At 44.2% G+C, this 24,917-nt stretch overlaps 1 protein-coding gene across 4 annotated transcripts in view; it reads left to right on the forward strand.

Moving 5' to 3' along the window:
• LOC140734682 (V-type proton ATPase 116 kDa subunit a 4-like) overlaps positions 1-24,658 on the forward strand; it is a 78,604-nt gene extending 53,946 nt beyond the window's left edge. For 3 of the 4 annotated variants that reach the window (XM_073058972.1, XM_073058971.1, XM_073058973.1), the window contains exons 17-22: positions 3,664-3,880; positions 6,598-6,705; positions 7,140-7,274; positions 7,610-7,727; positions 15,750-15,921; positions 24,223-24,658. In XM_073058972.1, coding sequence (XP_072915073.1) covers positions 3,664-3,880; positions 6,598-6,705; positions 7,140-7,274; positions 7,610-7,727; positions 15,750-15,921; positions 24,223-24,316 — 844 coding nt within the window. In that variant the 3' untranslated portion in view covers positions 24,317-24,658. The remainder of the gene's footprint in view (positions 1-3,663; positions 3,881-6,597; positions 6,706-7,139; positions 7,275-7,609; positions 7,728-15,749; positions 15,922-24,222) is intronic. The other variant, XM_073058974.1, reaches the window with a different exon arrangement.
• Positions 24,659-24,917: the final 259 nt, after the last annotated feature.

A 24,917-nucleotide genomic window follows, 5' to 3' on the forward strand; every position in this document is an offset into this window, starting at 1 on the left:
GGCTGGAGTCAGGGCCTGTGCTTTGACTCTTGGTAGGGTTACCCATGCTAAACAGGTCAAAGGGTAGAGATCAGACTAAGAGTGGTCCACCGTTCCTCCAGATTTGGGGGTTCAGCTTGGGGCTAACAACCCTAACTGGTCAAAAGGAATTGTTACGGAAACAGCAATGAAGAGTCCTACATCTGTGTGAGACATGATTCCTGGGTTTCCACCAGAATTTGCATGACTGACAGTAGTGAGAACTGAGGGGAAGCCACTGGCATGATAAAGGAAGCCCTGAACACCGCCAAGATCAAGACCAAAATTTGATTTTGGAATGTAAGAACCATGTACAACACTGGCAAGCAAGCACCAATAACTGCAGAAATGTGTCATTATAACATACATATACTGGATGTAGTGAAAGCAGATGGACAGTATCTAGCAGACTAAGGGGGAAACTGGTGAAACAGCTTTGTACTCAGGAAGGGAAGATGATCAGCATCACGATAGTATAGCTGTCATTTTGAAGAAGGGCATTGAGAAGTGCTTGCTGGAGTGGATACCAGTCAACAGTACTCTGTGAGTCAGGCTGAAAGGGAAGCAAGTGAACATGATTGTGATCGTGCTATGCTCCAAATAACGATAGTGACCTTGAAGAAAAGGACATTTTTATGAATAGCTGCAATCAGAGGTAGAGTTGGTTCCACGCCATGAGATACTCATTGCCATGGGAGATCTAAATACGAAAGTGGAAAATAACTCACACTTCATTCGTTCACACTTCCCAACTCACTTTTGCATGCCATCTTGGACAATGACTCCCATCCACTCCATAATGTACTAGTTAGGCACAGGAGCACATTCAGCCAGAGACTCATTCCACCGAGTTGTAACACTGAGCGTCATAGGAAGTCATTCCTACCTGTGGCCATCAAACTTTACAACTCCTCCCTCGGAGTGTCAGACACCCTGAGCCAATAGGCTGGTCCTGGACTTATTTCCACTTGGCATGATTAACTTATTATTATTTATGGCTTTATATTGCTATATCTCTACAGTATTCTTGGTTGGTGCGGCTGTAATGAAACCCAATTTCCCTCGGGATCAATAAAGTATGTCTGCCTGTCTGTGTAGGGTCATGGGCATGCATGAATGTGAAATAATGGTGAAATGCTGATGGAATTCTGTGCCATGAACAATCTGGCTATAGGAGAGACCCTCATTCCATACCGTGAGATGCACAAGCTGACGGTGATCACCACCTTATAGCAGAGTGATGAAACTCAAGCAGAGAAGTACTGGGATTATAATGTGTTCTGATGTTTAAAAAAAGCTCGATGTCTCTAGTGTGAGATGTGCCTTCAACATTCATCTTAAGAATAGATTTCAGGCCTTGCAAGACCATGATGAGGAGATGTCAAGAGATGGGATCGACATAATGTGGAAACAGATTGCTTCAGTCTTCAAGAGGAGCAGTGAGAAAAGAAGAACAAAGAAAGGATAACAGCAGGGAACGTGCTCAGCCTTGGAAGAAAGACAGAAAATTAAGAAGCAAGTGTCAAATGCAAGGTCAACACAAATTAAGGAAACTTCAACTAGCATACACTGAAGCTAACAAAAAAGTGAAGGGACTTTTAAGAAGAGATAAGAGAGCCTACATGGAAGACTTTGCAGAGGAGGCCAAAGTAGCAGCCAATTGAACAGGGAAATGTATAGAAGATTTCAAGATTGGTATGCAAAATGTTCTTGGCCTGATCCAGTGGTCCCATGAGAGACGGCAATGGTCTGCTTTTGACAACTGAGAAAGAGCAAGAAGTACAATGGACAGAGTATTTTGGTGAATTGCTGAATAGACCACCTCCAGATGAAGAACCTGACATGCAAGAGGCAGCAGAGGACCTTGACATCAAAACAGGTCCACCCAAGAAAGAAGAGAATGTTGCTGCGAATAAATCATTAAAGTACAGCAAAGCTCCGGGACGTGACAATGCTAAACCAAAAGTTGCAGCAGGCATCCTGCAGATGCTGTTTACTATCATCTGGGAATGGGGCCAAGTACCCAAGACCTTGGCAAAGGGATTTATTGTTAGGATCCCCAAGAAAGGAACACTAAGTGATTGCAATAACTGGGATGGCATCACATTTTTGTCAGTGCCCAGCAAGGTTTTTGGCAAAGTCAATGTCCAATGGATTACAGATACTGCCATAACATCATAGAACTGAGCACAGTGACAGAAACAACTGTATCTGAATTTCATGGACCTTGAAAAGGCTTTTGATAGCATCCACAGGGACAGCTGGCAAATCTTCAGATCATATGGGATCCCTTTCAAAATTGTCCAGCTTATCCAGAGTTTCTATGCTAACTTCACCTGCATAGTTGGGGACTACAATCACTTTGAAGTCGAGACAGGAGTCGGGCAAGGCTCGGTGATGTTGGTGATATTATTTAACCTGGTGACTGACTGAGTTATAAGGCAAACAATGAAAGAAATTCTGTAATTTAGAAGACCTTGACTTTACAGATGACCTCACATTACTATCACATACACAACTGCACATGTAAGGGAAAACTCAGTGGCTGTGTGGACAGGTTAGAATCAGTCAGTGGAGAGAGACTGAGACCATAACTGTCAATGACGAGTCTCCTCTTCCCATCAAGGCATATTGTGTCGACTTACCCAGCACTGGCAGGTTCACCTACCTGAGCATCCTGCCCATCATTCGGCAAGATGGTGGGACCAAGGACAAAATCAAGTGCAGACTCAGCAAAACTGGAAACATATTCAGATCAATAAGCAACATATGGGGATCAACCAAGGACAGCGTCCACACCAAGGTGAAGCTGTATAAGAGCTGTGGTCTGTCCACAATCTTGTACAGATCAGAATGCTGGCACATGGCAGAATGACCTTGCCAAGCTGTTGCCATTCCACACCATGAGCCTCTGGAAGATCCTCCATATTTTCTGGCCAAGAAAGATTTTCAACCATGCCGTACTCCTTCAGTGTCACCAAGAGGACATGGTCATCCTGAAATGTTGGAGATGGATTGGGCACAAGATGAGAAGAGAGGCCAACTCCATCAAGACAGCGCTTCGTTGGACCCCCAAAGAGCGGAGGCAATGCGGGAGACCAAAGACAACTTAGTGCTTTACTATAGAGACAGAAGTGATGACCCTGAACCACACCTGGGGCATAACAGAGAAGATGGCCAAGGACAGACAGAGATGGAGGACCTTCATTACTGTCCAAGATGCAGATGACATAACAGGCAGTAACTAACACTTCTAGAACTTATGGGACCTCAGTTTAATTCCTAGCTGAGAGACTATCTCCTGAATGTTCAGCATCCCTGCATTCATTCTATAATTGTGCTTGGATGTAAGTGATCCCATTTTAAGTACATGGCCTTCTTTCCAGTATTCTACCACTGGTTCATCCATAAAAATCTCATTCATGCTGCTATTTGTGGACCTTGCTGTGCACTTTTTAACTGCTGCATTTGCCTGTGCTACATGAGTGATTACATTTCAATAATGCTTTTGTTATCCTTGGGGTATGAAAGTAACAATAGAAATGCTTATACTTCCTTTGTACAAATTATTAACGTGTAGATGCATGTTAAGGGTTGAATTCACCTACAATTCATGTCCTTCCATTTTGTTTCCCTATTTTGCAGCTACTTTAAGAGCAAAATCAACATTTTCCTTCAGTTCATACCAGAGATGATCTTCATCTTGAGTTTATTTGGTTACCTGGTCTTCATGATTATTTTTAAGTGGTGTTATTACCATGTTGGGACTTCTCAGTCTGCTCCCAGTATTTTAATCCACTTCATCAACATGTTCCTGTTCTCCTACAATGATTCTTCCATTGCATCCTTATACCACTATCAGGTATGTTATAGCAAAGTTTAAAAGTTAAAATCTTTATCAACAACAAAATTACCCAATTACAACTTGAAACTCCTTTAAATGAATGGCAGTAAACCTGCTGATGTTTCTAGCATATTGCTTTCATTCTTCTGATGTGGTGTACCCAGCAAGGGTGAATGTATCGCCCGTCAATCTAGAAAAAATGGATTGCTTCCCTCTTACCTGAGTCAGTCCCATCACTCTCTGTCTGAAGTTGTGTACGGGTAAAGGTGACAGAGTTTTTATTTTTACCCCCGAATGGAAATCAGTGAATTAGATGTGTTTTCATGACAATCTGGAAGTTTGTTGGCCCCATTGATATTATTTGTGTACTTAAGTTTTATTTTTCAACTGCATTAAAATTGAGCCATCATAATAGATTTAAATTCCTGATTTCAGACTATCTGTTCTGATCTCTGGAGTACTAGTTCAGTCACACACCTACACCATGGTATCGCAGGTCATATTTTGAGCACAGATTTGTGCTGGCTGCAGCATGCATAACATTGGTAATGAAGAGTGATTTTCCACTTTAAGACAGTTGCTCCTTTACAGATTGTAATTGGCCATAAGACAAAGGAGCTGAATCAGGCTATTTGGCCCATCAATGGCTTTGCTATTCAATCATAGCTGATTTATTTTCCCTCCCAACCCCATTCTCCTCTCTTCTCCCCATGACCTTTGACAACCTTGCTAATCAAGAATCGATTGAACTCCGCTTAAATATACTCACTGATTTGGCCTCCACAGCCGTCTGTGGCAACGAATTCCACAGATTCCCTACCATCAGGACATCCTTCTGTGCTGAGGCTGTGCACTCTGGACCTAGACTCCCCCCACTATTGGAAATATCCTCTCCGTTTCGGCCTTTCAATAATCAATAGGTCTTAATGAGATCTCCCTTCATTCTTCTAAACTCCAATGTCTACAGGTCCAGAGCCATCAACACTCCCTATACATTAACTTTTAACATAATTAACTGCTCTTTGAGCTATACTAACACTTGGGAAGTTTAAAAGACTGTGTGCCAAGATCATTTGAATAAACTCTTCTCTGGCTTCCAGCTGGGTACAGGTATTGGTTATAACTGACATTTTGATGATCATCTCTGCCATCTTCACCGGGGATGATGCCTGGCCATGCCTAGTCTGGTGGTATTCATACACCTGTAGTCCATCCCTCCTATTTGGATGAGAACTAACCAATCAGGTTTCTACTCTTTACAATTTACAATTTAATTCCAGTTCTTATTTGGAGAAAGATCTTTTTCATTGTTAAAATTCTTTTCCTTTAGCTTTATTTCAATATCTTTAGGTGTATAAGATGAGAGGCATTGATTGTGTGGCTAGTCAAAGCTTTTTCCCCAGGGCTGAAATGGCTAACATGCGAGGGCACAGTTTTAAGGTGCTTAGAAGTAGGTACAGAGGGGATGTCAGGGTCAAGTGTTTTTTTTTATGCAGAGAGTGGTGAGTGCATGGAATGGGCTGCGGGCAACGGTGGTGGAGGCAGATACGATAGGGTCTCTTAAGAGACTCCTGGACAGGTACATGGAGCTTTGAAAAACAGAGGGCTATGGGTAACCTTAGGTAATTTATAAAGTAGGTACATGTTTGGCACAGCATTGTGGGCTGAAGGGCCTGTATTAGAAACATAGAAAGCCTACAGCATGATACAGGCCATTTGGTCCACAAAGTTGTGCCGAACATGTCCCTACCTTAGAAATGACTAGGCTTACCCATAGCCCTCTATTTTTCTAAGCTCCATGTAGCTATCCAACAGTCTCTTAAAAGACCCTATCATATCCGCCTCCATCACCGTTGCCGGCAGCCCATTCCACGCACTCACCACTGTCTGAGTAAGAAAACTTACCCCTGACATCTCCTCTCTACCTACTCCCCAGCACCTTAAACCTGTGCCTTCTTGTGGCAACCATTTCAGCCCTGGGAAAAAGTATCTGACTATCCACACGATCAATACCTCTCATCATCTTGTACACCTCTATCAGGTCACCTCTCATCCTCCGTTGCTCCAAGGAGAAAAGGTTGAGTTCACTCAACCTATTCTCATAAGGCATGCTCCCCAATTCAGGCAACATCCTTGTAAATCTCCTCTGCACCCTTTCTATGGTTTCCACATCCTTTCTGTAGTGAGACGACCAGAACTGAGCACAGTACTCCAAGTGGGGTCTAACCAGGGTCCTATATAGCTGCAACATTACCTCTCGGCTCCTAAATTCAATTCCACAATTGATGAAGGCCAATACACCGTACACCTTCTTAACCACAGTCAACCTGCACAGCTGCTTTGAGCGTCCTATGGACTCAGACCCCAAGATCCCTCTGATCCTCCACACTGCCAAGAGTCTTACCATTAATACTATATTCTGCCATCGTATTCGCATCATATTGTGCTGTAGGTTTTCTATGTTCTATGTTCCTTCAGCAGGCTGTCCCAAAAGCCATTGGCATGGCATAGTAGTTTTGTGCCATTGAAGTCAGTCCTATGGCCATTGTGAATACAATGTTCTGTTACCTCCAATTTCTCCAGGTAACCCAGAGAAATCAGTGGTAGCAGAACTTTGCATTTGCAGTGAACATAGGATTGAACAGACTGGCCTTGCAACTGTGTCACCCCACCCCTAGGAGAATAAACTTGCAGAAGAACGGGAATACTTGAAATTATAATTTTAAATTTTGCAGAAGGAGATACAGAGCTTTTTGGTCATCATTGCACTCATTTCTGTCCCCTGGATGCTACTCTTCAAGCCTTTTATTTTGCGATCAAATCACAAGAGAGCTCTGCAAGCGGTAAGATAAACGTGCATGATCATCAATAATATGATGTACATCTGAGGAGTTGCTGTTGATGCGGTGAATGAACTAGAGTTCAGAGCGAATCTCTCTCTCTGGCTCTGAACCCACCAGCTCTGCAGGGTGTCTTCACTGGCTTTTGGGGAATCGGTTAATTACTTAGATTGGTAACCACTTCAGAGAATTAATCCTGTTACATTGTCACACCTTTTCTAATTTTGTCTTTTTGGACTTCCTTCCCAATTGTGCAGTCATCTTTCTGATGAGCCTCGCTGTATCTTTAGGCTTTGCAATGCTGTTCCCCTTAAACTAAGATGAGCTAGTTTTGCTTTGACCAATCTCGGGTATGCTTTAATCTGTCTGTCTCACCGGATCATTGTCACAGTCACTGTGATATCCTGGATGAATGTAATTTTTGGATATTTTCATAGTTGGCAACTACTCAAGAGTTGGCGACTACCCAAGAGAATGTCTATGTGAATGTAGCTGATGCAGACATGATGCAGACCCAGCAAAGGAACTCCACTGACCATGCTGATGGCCATGGGGACCAACATGGTGAAGAGGTGAGTATCACATTTAACTTGGATGTTTAAAACTGGCACTGCACTGTTAACTAACCAGCAAGAGCAGATCCCTCCCATTGCCTAATCAAATACTGGGGCAGTTTTACCTTGTATTATCAGGTGCTATGGTACTGTATCAGCACAATTGCTTCACAGGACCAGTGACCATTGACCAGGGTTTGATTCCTGCTGCTGTTTGTAAGAGTTTGTACATTCTCCACATTCAGTTCCTCACTGCTTTGACTAACTGAGGGGCTAGAGTTGCCCGATTAGATATCTACCTAAGTGGCTTTGTAGTGACTGCATTTTTTTAAAATTTCTCATATTATTTTCAGTTTGACTTTGGTGATATTTTTGTGCACCAAGCAATCCACACTATTGAGTACTGTCTCGGTTGCATCTCCAACACTGCTTCCTATCTCCGGCTCTGGGCTCTAAGTTTGGCTCATGCAGGTAAGCAAATTTTTTTGGGCCTTGTGTATATGATGGGTGGGTTGAATACTCATGGCAACGAGCAAAGTTAATGGACTTACTGAACTCTGAATGTGAATGTAAAGCTTTCTGCAATATGAAGAATATTGTACCATTCAGTAAAATGCCCAGTAATGATCAGGAGGTCAAAGAGAGAAAGTGCAAACAATTAGGGAATATCTTTTTAAGATAAGTTCTGTCCATGTGTCCAATCTTTATATGTTATATCCATATAAGCTCTTAGTGCAAGGTTCCCTTGTGGCCATTCCCCTCAGCAACAAGTATACCCCTTTGGATACTGCCGGGGGAGTGATCTACCAGGACACGAGCAGCAGCCAGGCCAGTGGCCCTGTAGCCGGCTCTGAGGCTCAGCAGGGAAGGGTAAAATCAGGTAGAATGATAGCGATGGAAGAAATGGACAGGAGTTTCTACAGCTGCAAAAGAGACTCCAAATTGCTATGGTCCAGAATGTCTCAAGGCAGCTGCAGAAGATTCTCAAGAGGGGGGCAGTGCTGCCAGAGGTCATGGTGCACATTAGCACCAATGACATCGGTAGAAGTGAGGAAGGGGTCCTGCTCAGTGAGTATAGGGAGTTGAGGAAGAGGATGAAGAGCAAGACCTCCTCCAAGGTGGTGGCCTCTGGGCTATTCCCAGTGCCATGGTGTATGGGGTGTCAGGGAGAGGTAGTACCTTTGACGGGGAACACGTCGTACTCTTCTGAGTAGTTCGTCCACATTGGTCCTCACCTGACACTCAGTTCTCACCAGTGGTTCCTCGTAGCTGTTTGCATGCAACAGCGGCCACACCCCGGGCAACGGCTTCGACTGGCTGGCAAAACCTGGTGAGGGTAGCCGATGGGCCTCAAACCCTCGGTGAGTTAGGGCTTGTCTACCTACACATGCGAAGACTGAATTCGGCGGAGTACGCGGAGGAGACCACCACTTGGCGGTCCAACGAGTAGAAAGGCGGACCCAGCAAAGCATTGTGGAACGCAATCAGGGCACGGTGAGACACGTAGGACACTGCTGGCCATCCACTGCATCCCGACTTATCTCGACTCTGTCTTGCAACTGGATACAGATAGGTTGGGATGAGAGAGTGAGGCTGACGATTTGCGCAACTCTCCCTCACTTTAATCCAAGTCAAGCTCAAGTCACGACTCCAAACCCATTCCGCTAAAAAACTTCAAGTCCTGTGGCGATGGGCGAGTGGCGAAGCAGCAGGTGTGGATACACTGGAAGCTGTAGTCACAAACCTGCACACAGGCGGCCCAGGGCATTGGGTCGTTCTCCACTGGAGTGAAGTGGCAGTGGAGCTCGGCAGCCCCCTGGGTGTCTGAGCAGTCCTCTTTAGGAATTGCTCTGCTCACCTCCATGGAGGAAGGGGCTAGAAAAGGTGCCTCAAACATAGCCTGCTTCATCTTACCCTAGTCAGCACACCGCGGCTGGCGGGGATCCCACTCAGCGGTCGAGCTACAAAGAAGTTGAAAGGAAGGTGCTCAACCTTAGCACATGGAACATGCGAACTCTGCTTGACATCACCAAGGCTGTCAGACCAGAAAGAAGAACAGCACTGGTCGCCAAAGAACTAGCCCGCTATAACGTGGACATTGCAGCACTCAGCGAAACACGCCTAGCAGACAAGGGCCAGCTTACAGAACGTGGTGGTGGGTACACCTTCTTCTGGAGCGGTCTCAGCAGCACTGAACGACGAGAGGCTGGCATTGGATTTGCCATCCAATCCCACCTCGCTCGTAAACTTGCCAAGCTTCCAGAGGGCATCAACGATCGCCTGATGACGCTTCGGCTCCCACTTGGCAATAAGAGGAGTGCAACGCTGATCAGTGCATATGCCCCAACAATGACCAACCCAGATGACATCAAAGATAAGTTCTATGAAGAACTTGACGCCCTCATAGCAGCAGTCCCACGGTCAGAGAAGCTTATTGTCCTCGGGGACTTTAACGCCAGAGTGGGGACAGATTACCAGACCTGGGAAGGGATTCTTGGAAGACATGGTATTGACAAGTGTAACAGCAATGGCCTGCTGCTCCTCAAGACATGCGCTACGCATGACCTTGTCATCACCAACACCCTATTCCGCCTCCCTACCCGTAACAAGACAGCTTGGATGCATCCACGCTCTAGGCACTGGCATCTGATCGACTATGTCATCACCAGAAAGAGGGACTGACAAGACGTGAGAGTGACAAAGGCCATGTGTGGTGCCGACTGCTGGATGGATCATCGACTCATAGTGTCCAAGTTTAAACTTCGCATCCTGCCTGTGAGAAGACCCCAAGGTCAGAAGACTGCAAAGAGGCTCAATGTCTCCAAGCTGAAGAGCAGCGTAGTTGCAGAAGAATTTTGTGAAGACCTTGATAGCAGGCTGCTTGACACACCCCAGGATGACCACACCAGCATTGAAGAGCAGTGGACGGCTTTCAGAGATGCAGTCTACTCTACCGCTCTCGAACACCTCGGACCAGCAATCCGTAGACATCAAGACTGGTTCGATGAGAACGATGAGGAGATACAGGCACTGTTGTCAGAGAAACACCAACTGTTCAGAGTGCACCGGAACGATCCCACATCACAAGCAAAGACAGATGCCTTCGCAGTGCAAGATGGAAAGTTCAGAAGAAACTCTGTGAGATGCAGGATGTCTGGTTCAGCAATAAGGCCGATGAGAACCAGGGCGATGCAGACAGTCAGACTCCAAGCGTTTCTACGATGCTTTGAAGGCTATGTATGGACCTCAGTCCTCTGGCTCCTCCCCCCTCCTCAGTGCAGATGGGACTCGGCTGCTGACAGAGAAAAAGCAGATTTTGGAGAGATGGGCTGAACACTTAACCAGGTCCTTAACCGCCCTGCCGAAATCAATGATGAGGCCATTGCTCACCTACCTCGGGTGGACATCAACCTGGACCTTGACAACCTCCCCACAGAAGAAGTCAGAAAAGCCATCAGGCAACTTTCTTGTAGCAAAGCACCAGGATCAGACGCAATCCCTGCTGAAGTCTGCAAAGCAGGAGGCCCACTCATGATGCAGAAGCTGACTGAGCTCTTCCAGTCTATGTGGAATGAAGGAAAGGTCCCACAACAGTTGAAAGATGCCAGCATAGTCCACATCTACAAGAAGAAAGGCAACCGCCAGTCTTGTGACAATCACCGAAGCATCTCCCTCCTGTCCATAGCTAGGAAGATCTTGGCTCGCGTCCTGCTTAATCGCCTTCTCCAACACCTTGAGCAAGGTCTCCTCCCAGAAAGCCAGTGTGGCTTCCGTGCAAGCGTGGAACAGTTGACATGATATTTGCTGCACGCCAACTCCAGGAAAAATGTCAAGAGCAGCACAGCAACCTCTTTCTGACCTTCGTCGATCTGACCAAGGCATTTGATACGGTCAGCAGAGATGGCTTATGGAAGATAATGGAGAAGTTTGCTGCCCTAGCAGGTTCATCATGATTGTTCGGCAGTTCCACAGTGGCATGATGGTGAAAGTTTTGGATGATGGTGATGAGTCAGAAGCCTTCCCAGTGATGAACGGTGTGAAGCAAGGATGCGTTCTCGCCCCTACACTCTTTAGCATGGTCTTCTCTGCTATGCTGAATGATGCCTTCTGCGATTGTCAGGATGGTATACACGTCAGATACAGGACTGGCGGTGGGCTATTCAACCTCCGGCGTCTGCAGGCTGTTACAAAGGTAAAGGAGACCATCATCAGAGACCTCTTATTCACTGATGATTGCGCCCTCAACGCCAGCACAGAGCAGAAGATGCAGCGAGAAATGGACTGCTTCTCACAAGCCTGTGACAACTTTGGACTTACAATCAGCACCAAAAAGACCGAAGTTATGTACCAGCCCGCACCTGGAAAGCCCTACCAGGAACCACACATCACAGTAAAAGGGCAGAAGCTACTGGCAGTCAACAGCTTTACTTATCTGGGCAGTACTCTATCATGAGCGGTGAACATAGATGCAGAGATCAGCAACAGAATTGCCAAAGCCAGTGCCGCCTTTGGGAGACTCCGTGGGAATGTATGGGAGTGGAGAGGACTCAGCCTTACCACCAAGCTGAAGGTCTACCGAGCAGTTGTTCTCACCACCCTCCTCTATGCCAGCGAGACCTGGACTGTCTACAGCAGACATGCTAAACAGCTCAACCACTTCCACTTGAGCTGCCTCCGCAGACTTCTCCACGTACGATGGCAGGACAAAGTCCCAGATACGGAGGTCCTGGAGCGGGCTAGCACCCACAGCGTCTACACCCTCCTACAGAAAGCCCAAGCCAGGTGGGCTGGCCATGTTGTCAGGATGCCTGACAGTCGACTACCAAAACAGCTGCTGTATGGAGAGCTGAGCCAGGGCAAGCGCTCAGTTGGAGGGCAGAAGAAACGTTTCAAAGACTGCCTCAAAGTGTCCCTCAAAGACCTCAACATCAATCCCAGTAGCTGGGAATCGCTTGCTCTGGACCGCCCAACCTGGTGGACAGGACCACTAAAGGAGCGTATGCAGCAGAAATCAGACGCACCGCAGAGGCTCAGAGGAAACGCGCCACGCGCAAGGCTCGAGCTACCTCCACTTCCACTGCAGCACCTACCCTCATGTGTCCCACATGTGGGCGAGCTTTCAGGGTCCGGATTGGCCTCACCAGTCACCTCCAGACCCACAGTCACAAACCCCCCCCCCACCTGACGGAAGTCGTGGTCATCTTCGACTCCGAAGGACGAACAACAACAACAGCATTCCCAGTGCCACGTGCTAGTCAGCACAGGAATAGGATGATAGTGCAGATGAATGAATGGTTGAGGAACTGGTACAATGGGCAGGGATCTCTTCTGGAGAAGGTATGACTGTACAAAATGGACAAGTTGCACCTGAACCAGAGGGGGACTAATATCCTTGCAGGCAGGTTTATTAGAGCTGTTGGAGAAGGTTTAAACTAATTTGGCAGGGGGTGGGAACTGGAGTGATTGGGCTGGGGATAGTAAAGTTGCTATACAAGTTGATGCAGTATGAAGTGAGACTAAGAAGAACAAGCAGATGATGGGGCAAAATTTTATTCAATGCAATGAGTTGAAGTGTAATATGGGGAAAAAATTGAAAAGGGGTGAATACAGGACTGAAGGTGTTATATTTGAATGTGGTATATGGAATAAGATAGAGATTGGCAAGTATTGCATTGTGGGCATCACTGAGTCATTACTGAAATTAGTTCATAGTTAGGAGCTTCACATCCAAGGATACACAGTGTATCGAACGAACAGGCAGGTAGGCAGAGGGAGTGGGGTGGCATGGTCAGTAAAAACCGAAATTAAATCCATAGAAAGAAGTGACATAGGATCAGAAGATGTAGAATTAAGAAACTGCAAGTTTAAAAAGACATTGGGAGTTATATACAGGCCTCCAAAAAGTAGCCAGGGTATGAGATACAAATTACAGTAGGAAATAAAACATGCAAAAAGGGCAACATTATGTTAGCCATGGGGGATTTCAATATGCAGGTAGACTGGGAAAATCAGGTTGGTGCTGTATCCCAAGAGATGGAATTTGTTGAATGCCTGCAAGATGGCATTTTAGAGCAGTTTTTGGTTGAACCCACTGAGGGAAAGGCAATTCTGAAATGGGTGTTGTGTAATGAGCCAGATTTGATTAGTAAATGTAAGGTAAAGGGAACCCTTGGGAGGGAGTGATCATAATATGATATAATTCACCCTACAATTTGAGAGAGAGAGAGAGAGAGAAGCTAAAGCCAGATGCATCAGTATTACACTGGAGTAAAGGGATTTACAGCAGCATGAGAGAGGGACTAGTCGAAGTTGATTGAAAGGCGACACCAGCAGGTTTGATGGTAGAACAGCAATGGCTGGCATTTGTGGGGGCAATTCAAAGTTGCAGATGGCATATGTGTAGGAAAGTGCATGGTCAAGTCCTCTGGGAGGAGGAATCGAGGCATAGACTAAATGGGGAGAAAATTCAAAAATCTGAGGTGCAAAGGGAATTGGGAGTCCTTGTGCAGGATTCATTAAAGGTTAACTGACAGGTTGAATCGATGGTAAGGGAGGCAAATGCAATGTTAGCATTCTTTTTGAGAGAACTGTAGGAGTAAGGATTTAATGCTGAGGCTTTATAAGGCATTGGTCAGACCACTCTTAGAGTATTGTGAGCAGTTTTGGGTGACTTATCCAAGAAAATATGCTGGCATTGGAGAAGGTCCAGAGGAGGTTCACAGAATGATTTCAGAATGATAGGTTTAACATGTGAAGAGCAGTTGATGGTCCTTTGCCTGTAATTGATGGAGTTTAGAAGAATGGTGGGGAGGTGTGGGAGGATCTCATTGAAGCCTATTGAATATTGAAAGGCCTAAATAGAGTTGATGTAGAGAGGATGTTTCCTGTAGTAGATAAGTCCAAGACCAGAGAGCACAGCGTCAGAATAGAGGGATGTCCATTTAGAACAAGGATGAGGAGGAATTTTTTCAGGCAGAGGGTTATGCATCTGTTCAAAACATTGTCACAGATGGCTCTGGAGGCCAAGTCATTGAGTATAATTAAAATGGAGGTTGATGGGTTCTTGATTATTTGGAGCATCAAAGTTACTGGGAGAAGGCAGGAGACTGGGGTTGGGCAGGATAATAAATCAGCATGACAGAATGGCAGAGTAGACTTGATGGGCTGAATGGCCTAATTCTGCTCCCATGTCTTGTGGTCTTATTGGTATCAGTTTCAACAGCTACTTGTTTGTTTAGAACTTTTAAATGTCCAAGCTTACATCATAGTGATCAAATCAAAATGATATTCTGGGGCTCGGGCAGCATCTATAGACAGAGAAGCAGGGTTAGATATTTAGTTCCATGACTTTCAGTTCAGCCGAAGGGCATTAATCTGAGCAACTGAGTAGTTCCAGTATTTTCTGTCTTGATACAAGATTTCCAGCATGACTGTTTTCTGGTTATCACAGAATTCCTAACTCCACAAGGAATGGCGAATCTCTAAAATTCTCTCTCCCAGAGGGCTGCAGACATGAATTCTAGAGATGTTTAAACCTTGGGTAATTTTGAAAGATCTCAGAGTTGAGGACTTTAGTGCTCTTCTGAAGCCCGAAAGTAGGTCAGCCATGACTGTATTGAACAGTGGGGCAAGCTCAAGGGGCCTGGTCTACAATGCTTCTATTATTTTGTTCTTGTGTACTTGGAAACGACCAAAAGATTGGCTAGTCAGATAGTGTCTGAAGGGTGGACAGGTAAAACAGTGTGTAGAGGGAATTCAGGAGCTTAGAGCTCGGGCATTTGAAAACATAATCAATGATGGAACAATTAAAATAGGATACTGACAAAGATTCAGAACTGTAGCAGTAAAAACAGCAGATTGTCTGTATGAGCGATTGTACAACCAAGGAAACGAGGCAAGGAGAGATTTTGAAAACCAGATTGAGAATTTTGCTTTCTTTTCCCAGGTTTCACTGTGATGTGAGGTTTATGAAGGGTAGAAAATGACATGTTTGCCAGGAATGTGGTAGAATACATGAGCGCAGAGATAAATGTGTGTCAGCAGTGGATGAGATAGTGATGTAATAAGCCAGTGCTGGACGTGGAGGGAAGCAGTCTTCCTGATGTCACTGCAGCTGACCATGAGATGTATCTAGGCTAAGTGCAATCCCAAGATTCAGCAACTGTTACAGGATGGGGTGTATGGTCTTGATATTCAGTTTGCTGCATCTTCACGATACATTAACATAAATATTCAGAGAAAGCTGCTATAAATCTTGCACCATAAAATAAATGGTTATTGAAGCCTGGAACTACTTAGTCTATCAAGTGCAAGATTAGAGAGCAAGCTGCGTGTCTGAACTGTACTTCAGAATCACTTGCAAAGGACTATGAATTATTAAACAAAAATCCTGAAATCTTGTAATCCTAATCAGGAAAAACCCTTGTCTCAGTAGTCAACTCAGAAGGTCACGTCTATTTTAAAATATTACAACACAGTCTCCTTTATTTCTAGAGCTGTCTGAAGTTCTTTGGACCATGGTCATGCACATTGGACTGAGTAGTGCTTCCTGGGGTGGTCTTATTGGTGTCTTCATCATTTTTGCAATTTTCGCTGTGTTAACAGTTGCCATTCTGTTAGTGATGGAAGGATTGTCAGCCTTTCTTCATGCACTGCGTCTTCATTGGTGAGTATTTCAATCTAAGTGATGTGTTGGCATTGGAGAGAGTTCAGAGGAGGTTCACGAGTGATTACAGGAATGAAAGGGTTAATGCATGAGGAGTGTTTAATGGTTCTGGGCCTGCACTCATTGGAGTTTAGAAGGGGGGGGGGGGGTAGAAATCTTATTTAAACCTATCAAAAGGCCTAGGTAGAATGGACATGTAGAAGCTGTTTTCAATAGTGGGGGGAGTATAAGGCCAGAGGCTACAGCCTCTGAATAGAAGAATATCCTTTTAGAACAGAGATGAGGAATTTCTTTAGCCAAAGGATGGTGAATCTGTGGAATTCATTACCACAGATGGCTGTAGAGGCCAAGTCATTGGGTATATTTAAAGCAGAAGTTGATAGATTCTTGATTAATCAGGGCGTCAAAAGTTACGGGGAGAAGGCAGGATCATAAGGTTGAACGGGATAATAAATCAGCAATGATCGAAAGGTGGAACAGGCTCAATGAACCAAGTGGCCAAATTCTGCTTTTTTTAATGGTCTGATGCATATAAGTTGCTTTATGAGGGCTATTGTTTCAGTTTGAGTTACCTTCATCCCTTATTTTCACAAAACCTATTGTTCTAGGGCTACGTCATCTTTGTTCAAACTAATTTCTACTTTGAGAACTTGGAGTTCAATTCTGACTGATTCCACCTTCCACTGGTTAGTTTCTGCTGATGAAGGGTCAATGGAATGGCTCACTAAACTCAACTTTCAGCTTTACAAGTGCAGGAGTGCCCAGTATTGAGTGGCTTCATGAGTCACTGAGTGCCATTGGATGTAGTCATCAGAGGGCACCATAGATGTCAGTGTGATGCTATTGCAGCTTGAGAGCTCAATTCCAGTGTCGTTCTGTAAGGAGTTTCTGTGCGTCCTCCTTGTGGGATGTGTGGTGTTTTCTCTGGGTGCTGCCACAATCCAAAGACATACCAGGTAGGTTAATTGGTCATTGTAAATTGTCCCAAGATCAAGCTAGATTTAATTCAGGTGATGAGGTTGCTGGGGTGGCACAGCTTGAAGGGCAAAAAGAGTGTACTCCGCAATTTTAAAAAATATATAAACACAGAAAAGGGCTTGTCAGGCCACTAAGTTTGTGTTGAGCATCAAGCACCCTCCTTTTCAACTTCTAAACTACCTGCACTCCAGGGATGATTTACAGTTGTTAATTAACCTAGCAACCCTTTGGGAGCAAACTAGAGTGTCTCAAGGAAACCACCATGTCATGGAGAGAGCATGCAAACTTCACATAATCAGGATTAGACTGGGATCATTAGAGCCATGAAGCTTTGTGCCTCTCTACCACCCCAAACCTGTCACACCTGGAAAAGCAAAAAGCTCTGTGCAAGCCCACCATTACCTGCCAAGCTAAATAGAATCTTTTTTTTCCAGAATCAGGTTTATGTTGTGAAATTTCTTGTTTTGAGCAGCAGTATATGGCAATATATAATTTAAAAAACTATAAATTACAATAAGAAATATAAATATTACATTTTAATGCAAAAAGAGCAAAAAAAATTGTAGTGTACATTGTCTATTCTGAAATCTGGCAGAGGGAAAGAAGCTGTTCCTAAAATGTTGAATGTGAGTCTTCAGGCTCTTATACCACCTCAATGAGAAGAGGACATATCCTGGGTGATGGGGTGGGGATCCCTATTGATGGATGCCACCTTTCTGAGGCATTGACTTTTGAAGGTGTCCCCTATGCTGGGGAGGTTAGCGCCCATGATGGAGCTGACTGAATTTGCAACGTTCTGCAGCTTTTTCTGATCCTGTGCAGTGGCCCTTCCATACCAGACGGTGATGCAACCAGTTAGAAAGCTCTCCACAGAACATGTGTAGAAATTTGCGAAAGTCTTTGGTAACATACCAAATCTCCTCTAACCCTTAATGAGCATAGCTGCTAGTTTGCCGCCTTTGTAATTGTATGAATATGCTGGACTTGGTGTACTGTAGATCTTCAAAGATGTTGACACCCAGATACTTGAAACTCCTAATCCATTGATGAAGACTGGTGTATGTTCCCTTGACTTCCTCTTCCTGCAGTCCACAGTCAATTCCTTGGTCTTACTGAAATTGAGTGCAAGGATGTTGTTGTGACATCACTCAGTCAGCTGATCTACCTTGCTCCTCTACACCACCTCATCACCATCTGAAATTGTGCCAATTTATTGATGGCACTCGAGCATGCCGAGCCACATAGTTGTGGGTGCAGGAGAGTAGAGAAGTGGATTAAGCATGCATCCTTGAGGTGCCCAGTGCTGATTGCGAGGAGGAGGTATTTCCAAACTGCACTGACCGTGGTCTCCCGAAGAGGAAGTCAGGATCCATTTGCAAAGGGAGGTACAGAAGCCCAGATTTTTGAGCTCATTGATTAGTACTGAGGGTGTGATGGCATTGAACGCTGAGTTGTAATGCAGCCTGACCTAGGTAATGCTATTGTCCAGGTGATTCATGGCAAAGTGGAGACCAATGAGATTGTATCCACTATGGACCTATTGTGGCAACAGGCAAATTGCAGGCGGTCCAGATCCCTGCTTGGGTAGGAGTTGATTCCAGCCATGTTCAACCTCTCAAAGCACCTCATCACAATAGATGTGAGTGCAACTAGGTGATGGTTTTGAGGTAGCTCATCCTGGGCTCTGGTATGATTGTCGCCCTTTGATGTAGGTGGGAACCTCTGACTGCAGAAGTGAGAGATTGAAGATGTCCTTGAACTCTCCCGCCAGATGGTTGGCACAGGATTTTAGTGCCCTACCAGGTTCAACATCAGGGCCTGGTGTCTTGCAAGGGTTCACCCTCTTGAAAGATGTTCTCACATCGGCCTACAAGACAGGAATACAGGGTCGCTGGAAGCTGCAGGGAGTTGCACAGGGGTAGTTTTATTCTCCCTTTCAAAGCATGCATAAAGGTTATTGAGCTCATCTGGGAGTGAAGCATCACTGCCATTCATGATGTTAGGTTTCACTTTGTAGGAAGTAATAGCCTGCAAATTCTACCAGAGCTGACCTGCATCCGATTCCATCTCTATCTCCAATCAGAATTGTTTTTTTCACTTTTAAAATGGTTTTTGTAGGTAGTACCTGGCCCTTTTGGATCACAGGTCTTCAATGCCACGGATCTACTCCTCAGCAGTCTATGAGTTCATCCACGGCAAGGGTTTGGGTATGTCCGGTGTGTTCTGAAAGGCATGTCCTCATACCCACAGGTCTTAATGAAGTCGGTAATCACTGTGGTGAATTCATATTAATTTCCCGTAGCATTGTCCAGTCCAGAAACTCAAAGCAGTCCCGTAAGCCCTCATATACTGGTTCTCCTCATTGATGCTGCAGTCTTTGGTCTCAGACCCAGGGAATAGAAGTACAGCCGGGTGATCAGACTTTCCAAAGTGTGGGCTCGGGATGGCCCGGTAAATGTTTTTTATGGTGATATAACAGTGGTCAGGCTCCTCTGGATCCACAGGTGATAAGTTGGTGGTAGTTGTTCAACCAGTTAGCCTGGTTGAAATCCCCCAGAATGAGTGGGGAGGCATTGGGGCGCACTGTTTCGAGGCTGCTGGTCATGGTGCTCAGCTGCCTGACTTGGCTTCAGCAGGTAAAATGGACACTTGACCAGAAGATGTTTCAGGTCAGTGAGCAGGATTGAGGTAGAACTGCCACATCTGTGCACCATGATCTGTTGATCATGAAGCATATTTCAACTCCTCTGCCCTTTAAAGAACTCAGTTGTTCTGTCTTTATGGTGGATAGTGAAAACCCTCAGGCTGAAGCGCTGTGTCCGAAATGGCAAGGGATAGCCATGTTTCCATGGAGCAAAATTCACAGCAGTCCTGATGTCTCTCAGGTGTTGCAACTTGCTCTGAGGTCTTCAGTTTTATTTTCCAGAGACTGTACATTCACCAGCAGTATAGTACAGAGTGGGAGGTCTAAGGGCTCTGTGTTTCAATTATACCTGCAACCCAACCTACCTTTCTCGCTTCCTTTACCTTAAAGCGGAACTGCACTCATGATTTGAGTTTGCCAATCAGGGTCCGTCGATTTTGAAGGATTGATAAATTTTTTAAAATGATATTACTTAAGGACCCATGACTGGCTGTGGATTCCAGCTGCAGTAGTCCTCAACAGGGATATTTGAAGATACCCTTCAGAGCCGAATGCAAAGAGTCACCACTTGTAGGTGCCATCTTGCCATTTTTTTTGTATAGATGTGAAAATAATATCCAATGTAATTCTTCAAAGCTGAAATTGGAAATCGGACCTCAAGAATTAAATCTGCATTCTTAGAATTCTATTCTGAAGCTTTAGAAGTTTAACATCTGCTAGCTCCCTTGAGCCACGCTCCTAGTTGTTCATTTGGAACGTCAAGTTGAAGCTATAATAAGCTGCGCAGACAGCTTTTAAACCAAGAACCCTGTTCTCGCTACTGCTGGGATGTCTTTTCAGTCATTTATTTTAGAATATGCAATCTCCATCCCCAGCTTCCAAAACCTACAAGTTAGGAGTTTCACATTTCCAATTTATTCCAATTTGTATTTTACTTGGGTAGGAGAGAATTTGCATATTACCATTCACAAATTAAGGTGCCAGAAACAAAGGAAATATTTAAATTAGGCAGTGTTATAATGTAGGTAATGTGCTAACCAATCAGATTTAGTGAGATCCCACGAACTGCAGTAGAATAATTGACCAGCAGATCTATTGGATACTAACAAGTTTACCAGAGGAAGAGTGAAACTCTCAAGCTTATGAATGTGAATGATGCGGACAATGTTTGATTTCTGAATCAGAACATAGAAAATGGAGCAGTTCAGTGTAGAATAGAACAGGATGTTTTAACCTACAATAAATCAATCTAACCCTTCCCTCCTACATGACCCTCCAGTTTTCTTTCATTTGCATGTCTAACAGTCTCTTGTATGTCCCCAATGTATCTGCCTCAACCATCACTCCTTTGAGTTCATTCCATGCACCTAACACTCTGTGTAAAAACTTAGAGGAATCTATGCACATGAACTCCCAAGGTCCCTCTGTTCCATCAAATTTCCAAGAATCTTTTACTGTCTTCAAATTCAACCTTACAGAGTGTATCACTTCACACTTCTCCAGACTGAACTCTTACCTGTCACTTCTCAGCCCAGCTCTGCATCCTATTAATGTCCCCTTTTATCCTAAGACGACAACCTTCTACCCACTATCCACAATACCACCAACCTAGGCATCATCTGTAAACTTACTGACCCACCTTTCCACTTCTTCATCTAACTCTTTTATAAATATCTCAAAGAGCAGGGGTCCCAGGACAGATCCCTAAGGAACACTACTGGTTACTGACCTCCAGGAAGCATGCTCTCTATCTACTAATGCTCTGCCTTCTGTGGGCAAGCCAATTCTGAACCCATGCCAGGCAAGTTTCCCTGGATTCCATGCCTCCTGAGCCTACTGTTGGAAATCTTGCCAAATGCCTTACTAAAATCCATAAACACAACATCCACTGCTCTACCTTCATCAATATGTTTTGTCAGTTCCTCAATCAGGCTCATGAGGCATGAGCTGCCCTTCAAAAAAAAAAGTCGTTCTGAGCCATTTGGACTATCCCTAATCCATATAACCATATAACCATATAACAATCACAGCACGGAAACAGGCCATTCCGGCCCTCCTAGTCCGTGCCGAACTCTTAATCTCACCTAGTCCCACCTACCCGCACTCAGCCCATAACCCTCCACTCCTTTCCTATCCATATACCTATCCAATTTTACCTTAAATGACACAACTGATCTGGCCTCTACTACTTCTACAGGAAGCTCATTCCACACAGCTATCACTCTCTGAGTAAAGAAATACCCCCTCGTGTTTCCCTTAAACTTTTGCCCCCTAACTCTCAAATCATGTCCTCTCGTTTGAATCTCCCCTACTCTCAATGGAAACAGCCTATTCACGTCAACTCTATCTATCCCTCTCAACATTTTAAATACCTCGATCAAATCCCCCCTCAACCTTCTACGCTCCAATGAATAGAGACCTAACTTGTTCAACCTTTCTCTGTAACTTAAGTGCTGAAACCCTGGTAACATCCTAGTAAATCGTCTCTGCACTCTCTCTAATTTATTGATATCTTTCCTATAATTCGGTGACCAGAACTGTACACAATATTCCAAATTTGGCCTTACCAATGCCTTGTACAATTTTAACATTACATCCCAACTTCTGTACTCAATGCTCTGATTTATAAAGGCCAGCGTTCCAAAAGCCTTCTTCACCACCCTATCTACATGAGACTCCACCTTCAGGGAACTATGCACTGTTATTCCTAGATCTCTCTGTTCCACTGCATTCCTCAATGCCCTACCATTTACCCTGTATGTTCTATTTGGATTATTCCTGCCAAAATGTAGAACCTCACACTTCTCAGCATTAAACTCCATCTGCCAACGTTCAGCCCATTCTTCTAACCGGCATAAATCTCCCTGCAAGCTTTGAAAACCCACCTCATTATCCACAACACCTCCTACCTTAGTATCATCAGCATACTTACTAATCCAATTTACCACCCCATCATCCAGATCATTTATGTATATTACAAACAACATTGGGCCCAAAACAGATCCCTGAGGCACCCCGCTAGTCACCGGCCTCCATCCCGATAAACAATTATCCACCACTACTCTCTGGCATCTCCCATCTAGCCACTGTTGAATCCATTTTATTACTCCAGCACTAATACCTAACGACTGAACCTTCTTAACTAACCTTCCATGTGGAACTTTGTCAAAGGCCTTGCTGAAGTCCATATAGACTACATCCACTGCCTTACCCTCGTCAACATTCCTCGTAACTACTTCAAAAAATTCAATAAGGTTTGTCAAACATGACCTTCCACGCACAAATCCATGCTGGCTACTCCTAATCAGATCCTGTCTATCCAGATAATTATAAATACTATCTCTAAGAATACTTTCCATTAATTTACCCACCACTGATGTCAAACTGACAGGTCTATAATTGCCAGGCTTACTTCTAGAACCCTTTTTAAACAATGGAACCACATGAGCAATACGCCAATCCTCCGGCACAATCCCTGTTTCTAATGACATCTGAAAGATCTCCGTCAGAGCTCCTGCTATCTCTACACAAACTTCCCTCAAGGTCCTGGGGAATATCCGGTCAGGACCCGGAGAATCCATCTATGTTTCTCCAAATGCTCAGGTCCTGTCTCTAAGAATCCTCTCCAATAGTTTTCCCACCACTGATGTAAGACTCACAGGTCTATAATTCCCAGTATTATCCCTATTATCTTTCTTGAATAAAGGAATCACATTTGCCACCCTTTAATCTGTTACTACTCCTTTACCTAGTGAGGATGCAAAGTTTATCATCAAAGGCACAGCGGTTTCTTCCCTTGTTTCCTGTAGTAACCAGGGGTATATCCCCCCTGGCCCCAGGGACTTGTCTGTCCTAATGGTTTTTAAATGCTCCAGCACGTCCACTTGTTTAACATTGACATGTTCCAGCATGTCAACCTATTCTATTCTATCCTCAATACTAAAGCAAAGTATTCATTAAGAACCTCCTCTATCTGACTCCAGGCACATTTCCTTTTTTATTCCTGACCGATCCTACTGTCATTCTTGTCATCCCCTTGTTCTTCACGTACACGTAGAAAGCCTTGGGGTTTTCCTTAATTCTACTCACCAGGACCTTCTCATCCCTTTTAGCTCCAAGTCCATTCTTCAGCTCTTTGCTGGCCACCATATAACTCTCTAGAGCACTGTCTTTTACTTGCTTTCTGAACCTGAAGTGGATTTTTCTCCCTCTTGAAAATGATGAATGCTTCACCCTACCATTCTTTCCCTGCCTCAAATAGGGAAAACCTATCCAGAACCCTATGTAAGTGCTCCCTAAACAACCTCCACTTTTCTGTTGTGCATTTCCCAGAATACATCCGTTCCCAATTTACTTTCCCAAGTTCCTGCCTACTATCATTATCATTTGCCCTCCTCCAGTTGAGTACATTTCTATATCATCTACTTTTATCCTTCTCCAAGGTTGTGGTAAAATTCAGGGAGTTGTCATTGTCTCCAAAATACATACCCACTGAGAGATCTATACTTGACCTGGTTCATAGGATGCTCTTGCATTCCAGTACATAGAACAAGTCATGGAAATACATAGCAGAACTAATCAAATATGACAAGCATTCAATACGTACGTCTGTGTGTGTGTGTTCAAAAATGTAATACCTTCAATGAATTTCAAACTATCCATTGTTTTATCTTCTCTAGGGTGGAGTTCCAGAACAAGTTCTACAGTGGAGCTGGCCACAAGTTTAACCCCTTCTCATTCAAATCGATTCTAGATGGAAATCCAGATGAATGAAATGGAATTTAAAATGAAACATTGGTACAAAAGACATCTAAGCTACAGATTCAAAAGATTGTTTAAATTGAAATCAAATCACCCATGGATCTTGCTAATCAATTATCATACAAACTGTTGATATTTAAAGAGATGTACATCTTAAAATTTAAATTTTTCAAGTATTTGAATACCAATATGCAGGTGATATTTTGAGGGGGTTGGGGAGAGAAAGTTATGTTAAAATAGAGCATGTATATGGCAAATGTATTCAGTATCCCTGTGTTCATATTCGTATTCTCTGCATAAAATGTGACTTTTTCTGGGGGGAGAAACAAAAATCTAATTTTGATTACCTAAAAATTAATTGTGTTTGCTTCATTTGGTAAGGTTTGTTCAGTCAGGAATTAGGGGTTTCTGCCTCACATGACACAATTTAGACGAAGGGTGGGAGCCTCCTTATTTAAAGGCTTTTTCAGAACACATGCTACCACACCTTAAATCTTCTAGATGCCATAAATGCTAACTCCTTCTACAATTTTTGATTGTTGTTTTGAAGTACAGACATACAATGTTTTCTGTGGACTCCTCCAGTCAAAATCATGTTGAGCTTGTGGCTTGG

Source organism: Hemitrygon akajei, chromosome 10 (assembly GCF_048418815.1).
Source record: "Hemitrygon akajei chromosome 10, sHemAka1.3, whole genome shotgun sequence".
Classification (NCBI taxonomy): Eukaryota; Metazoa; Chordata; class Chondrichthyes; order Myliobatiformes; family Dasyatidae; genus Hemitrygon; species Hemitrygon akajei.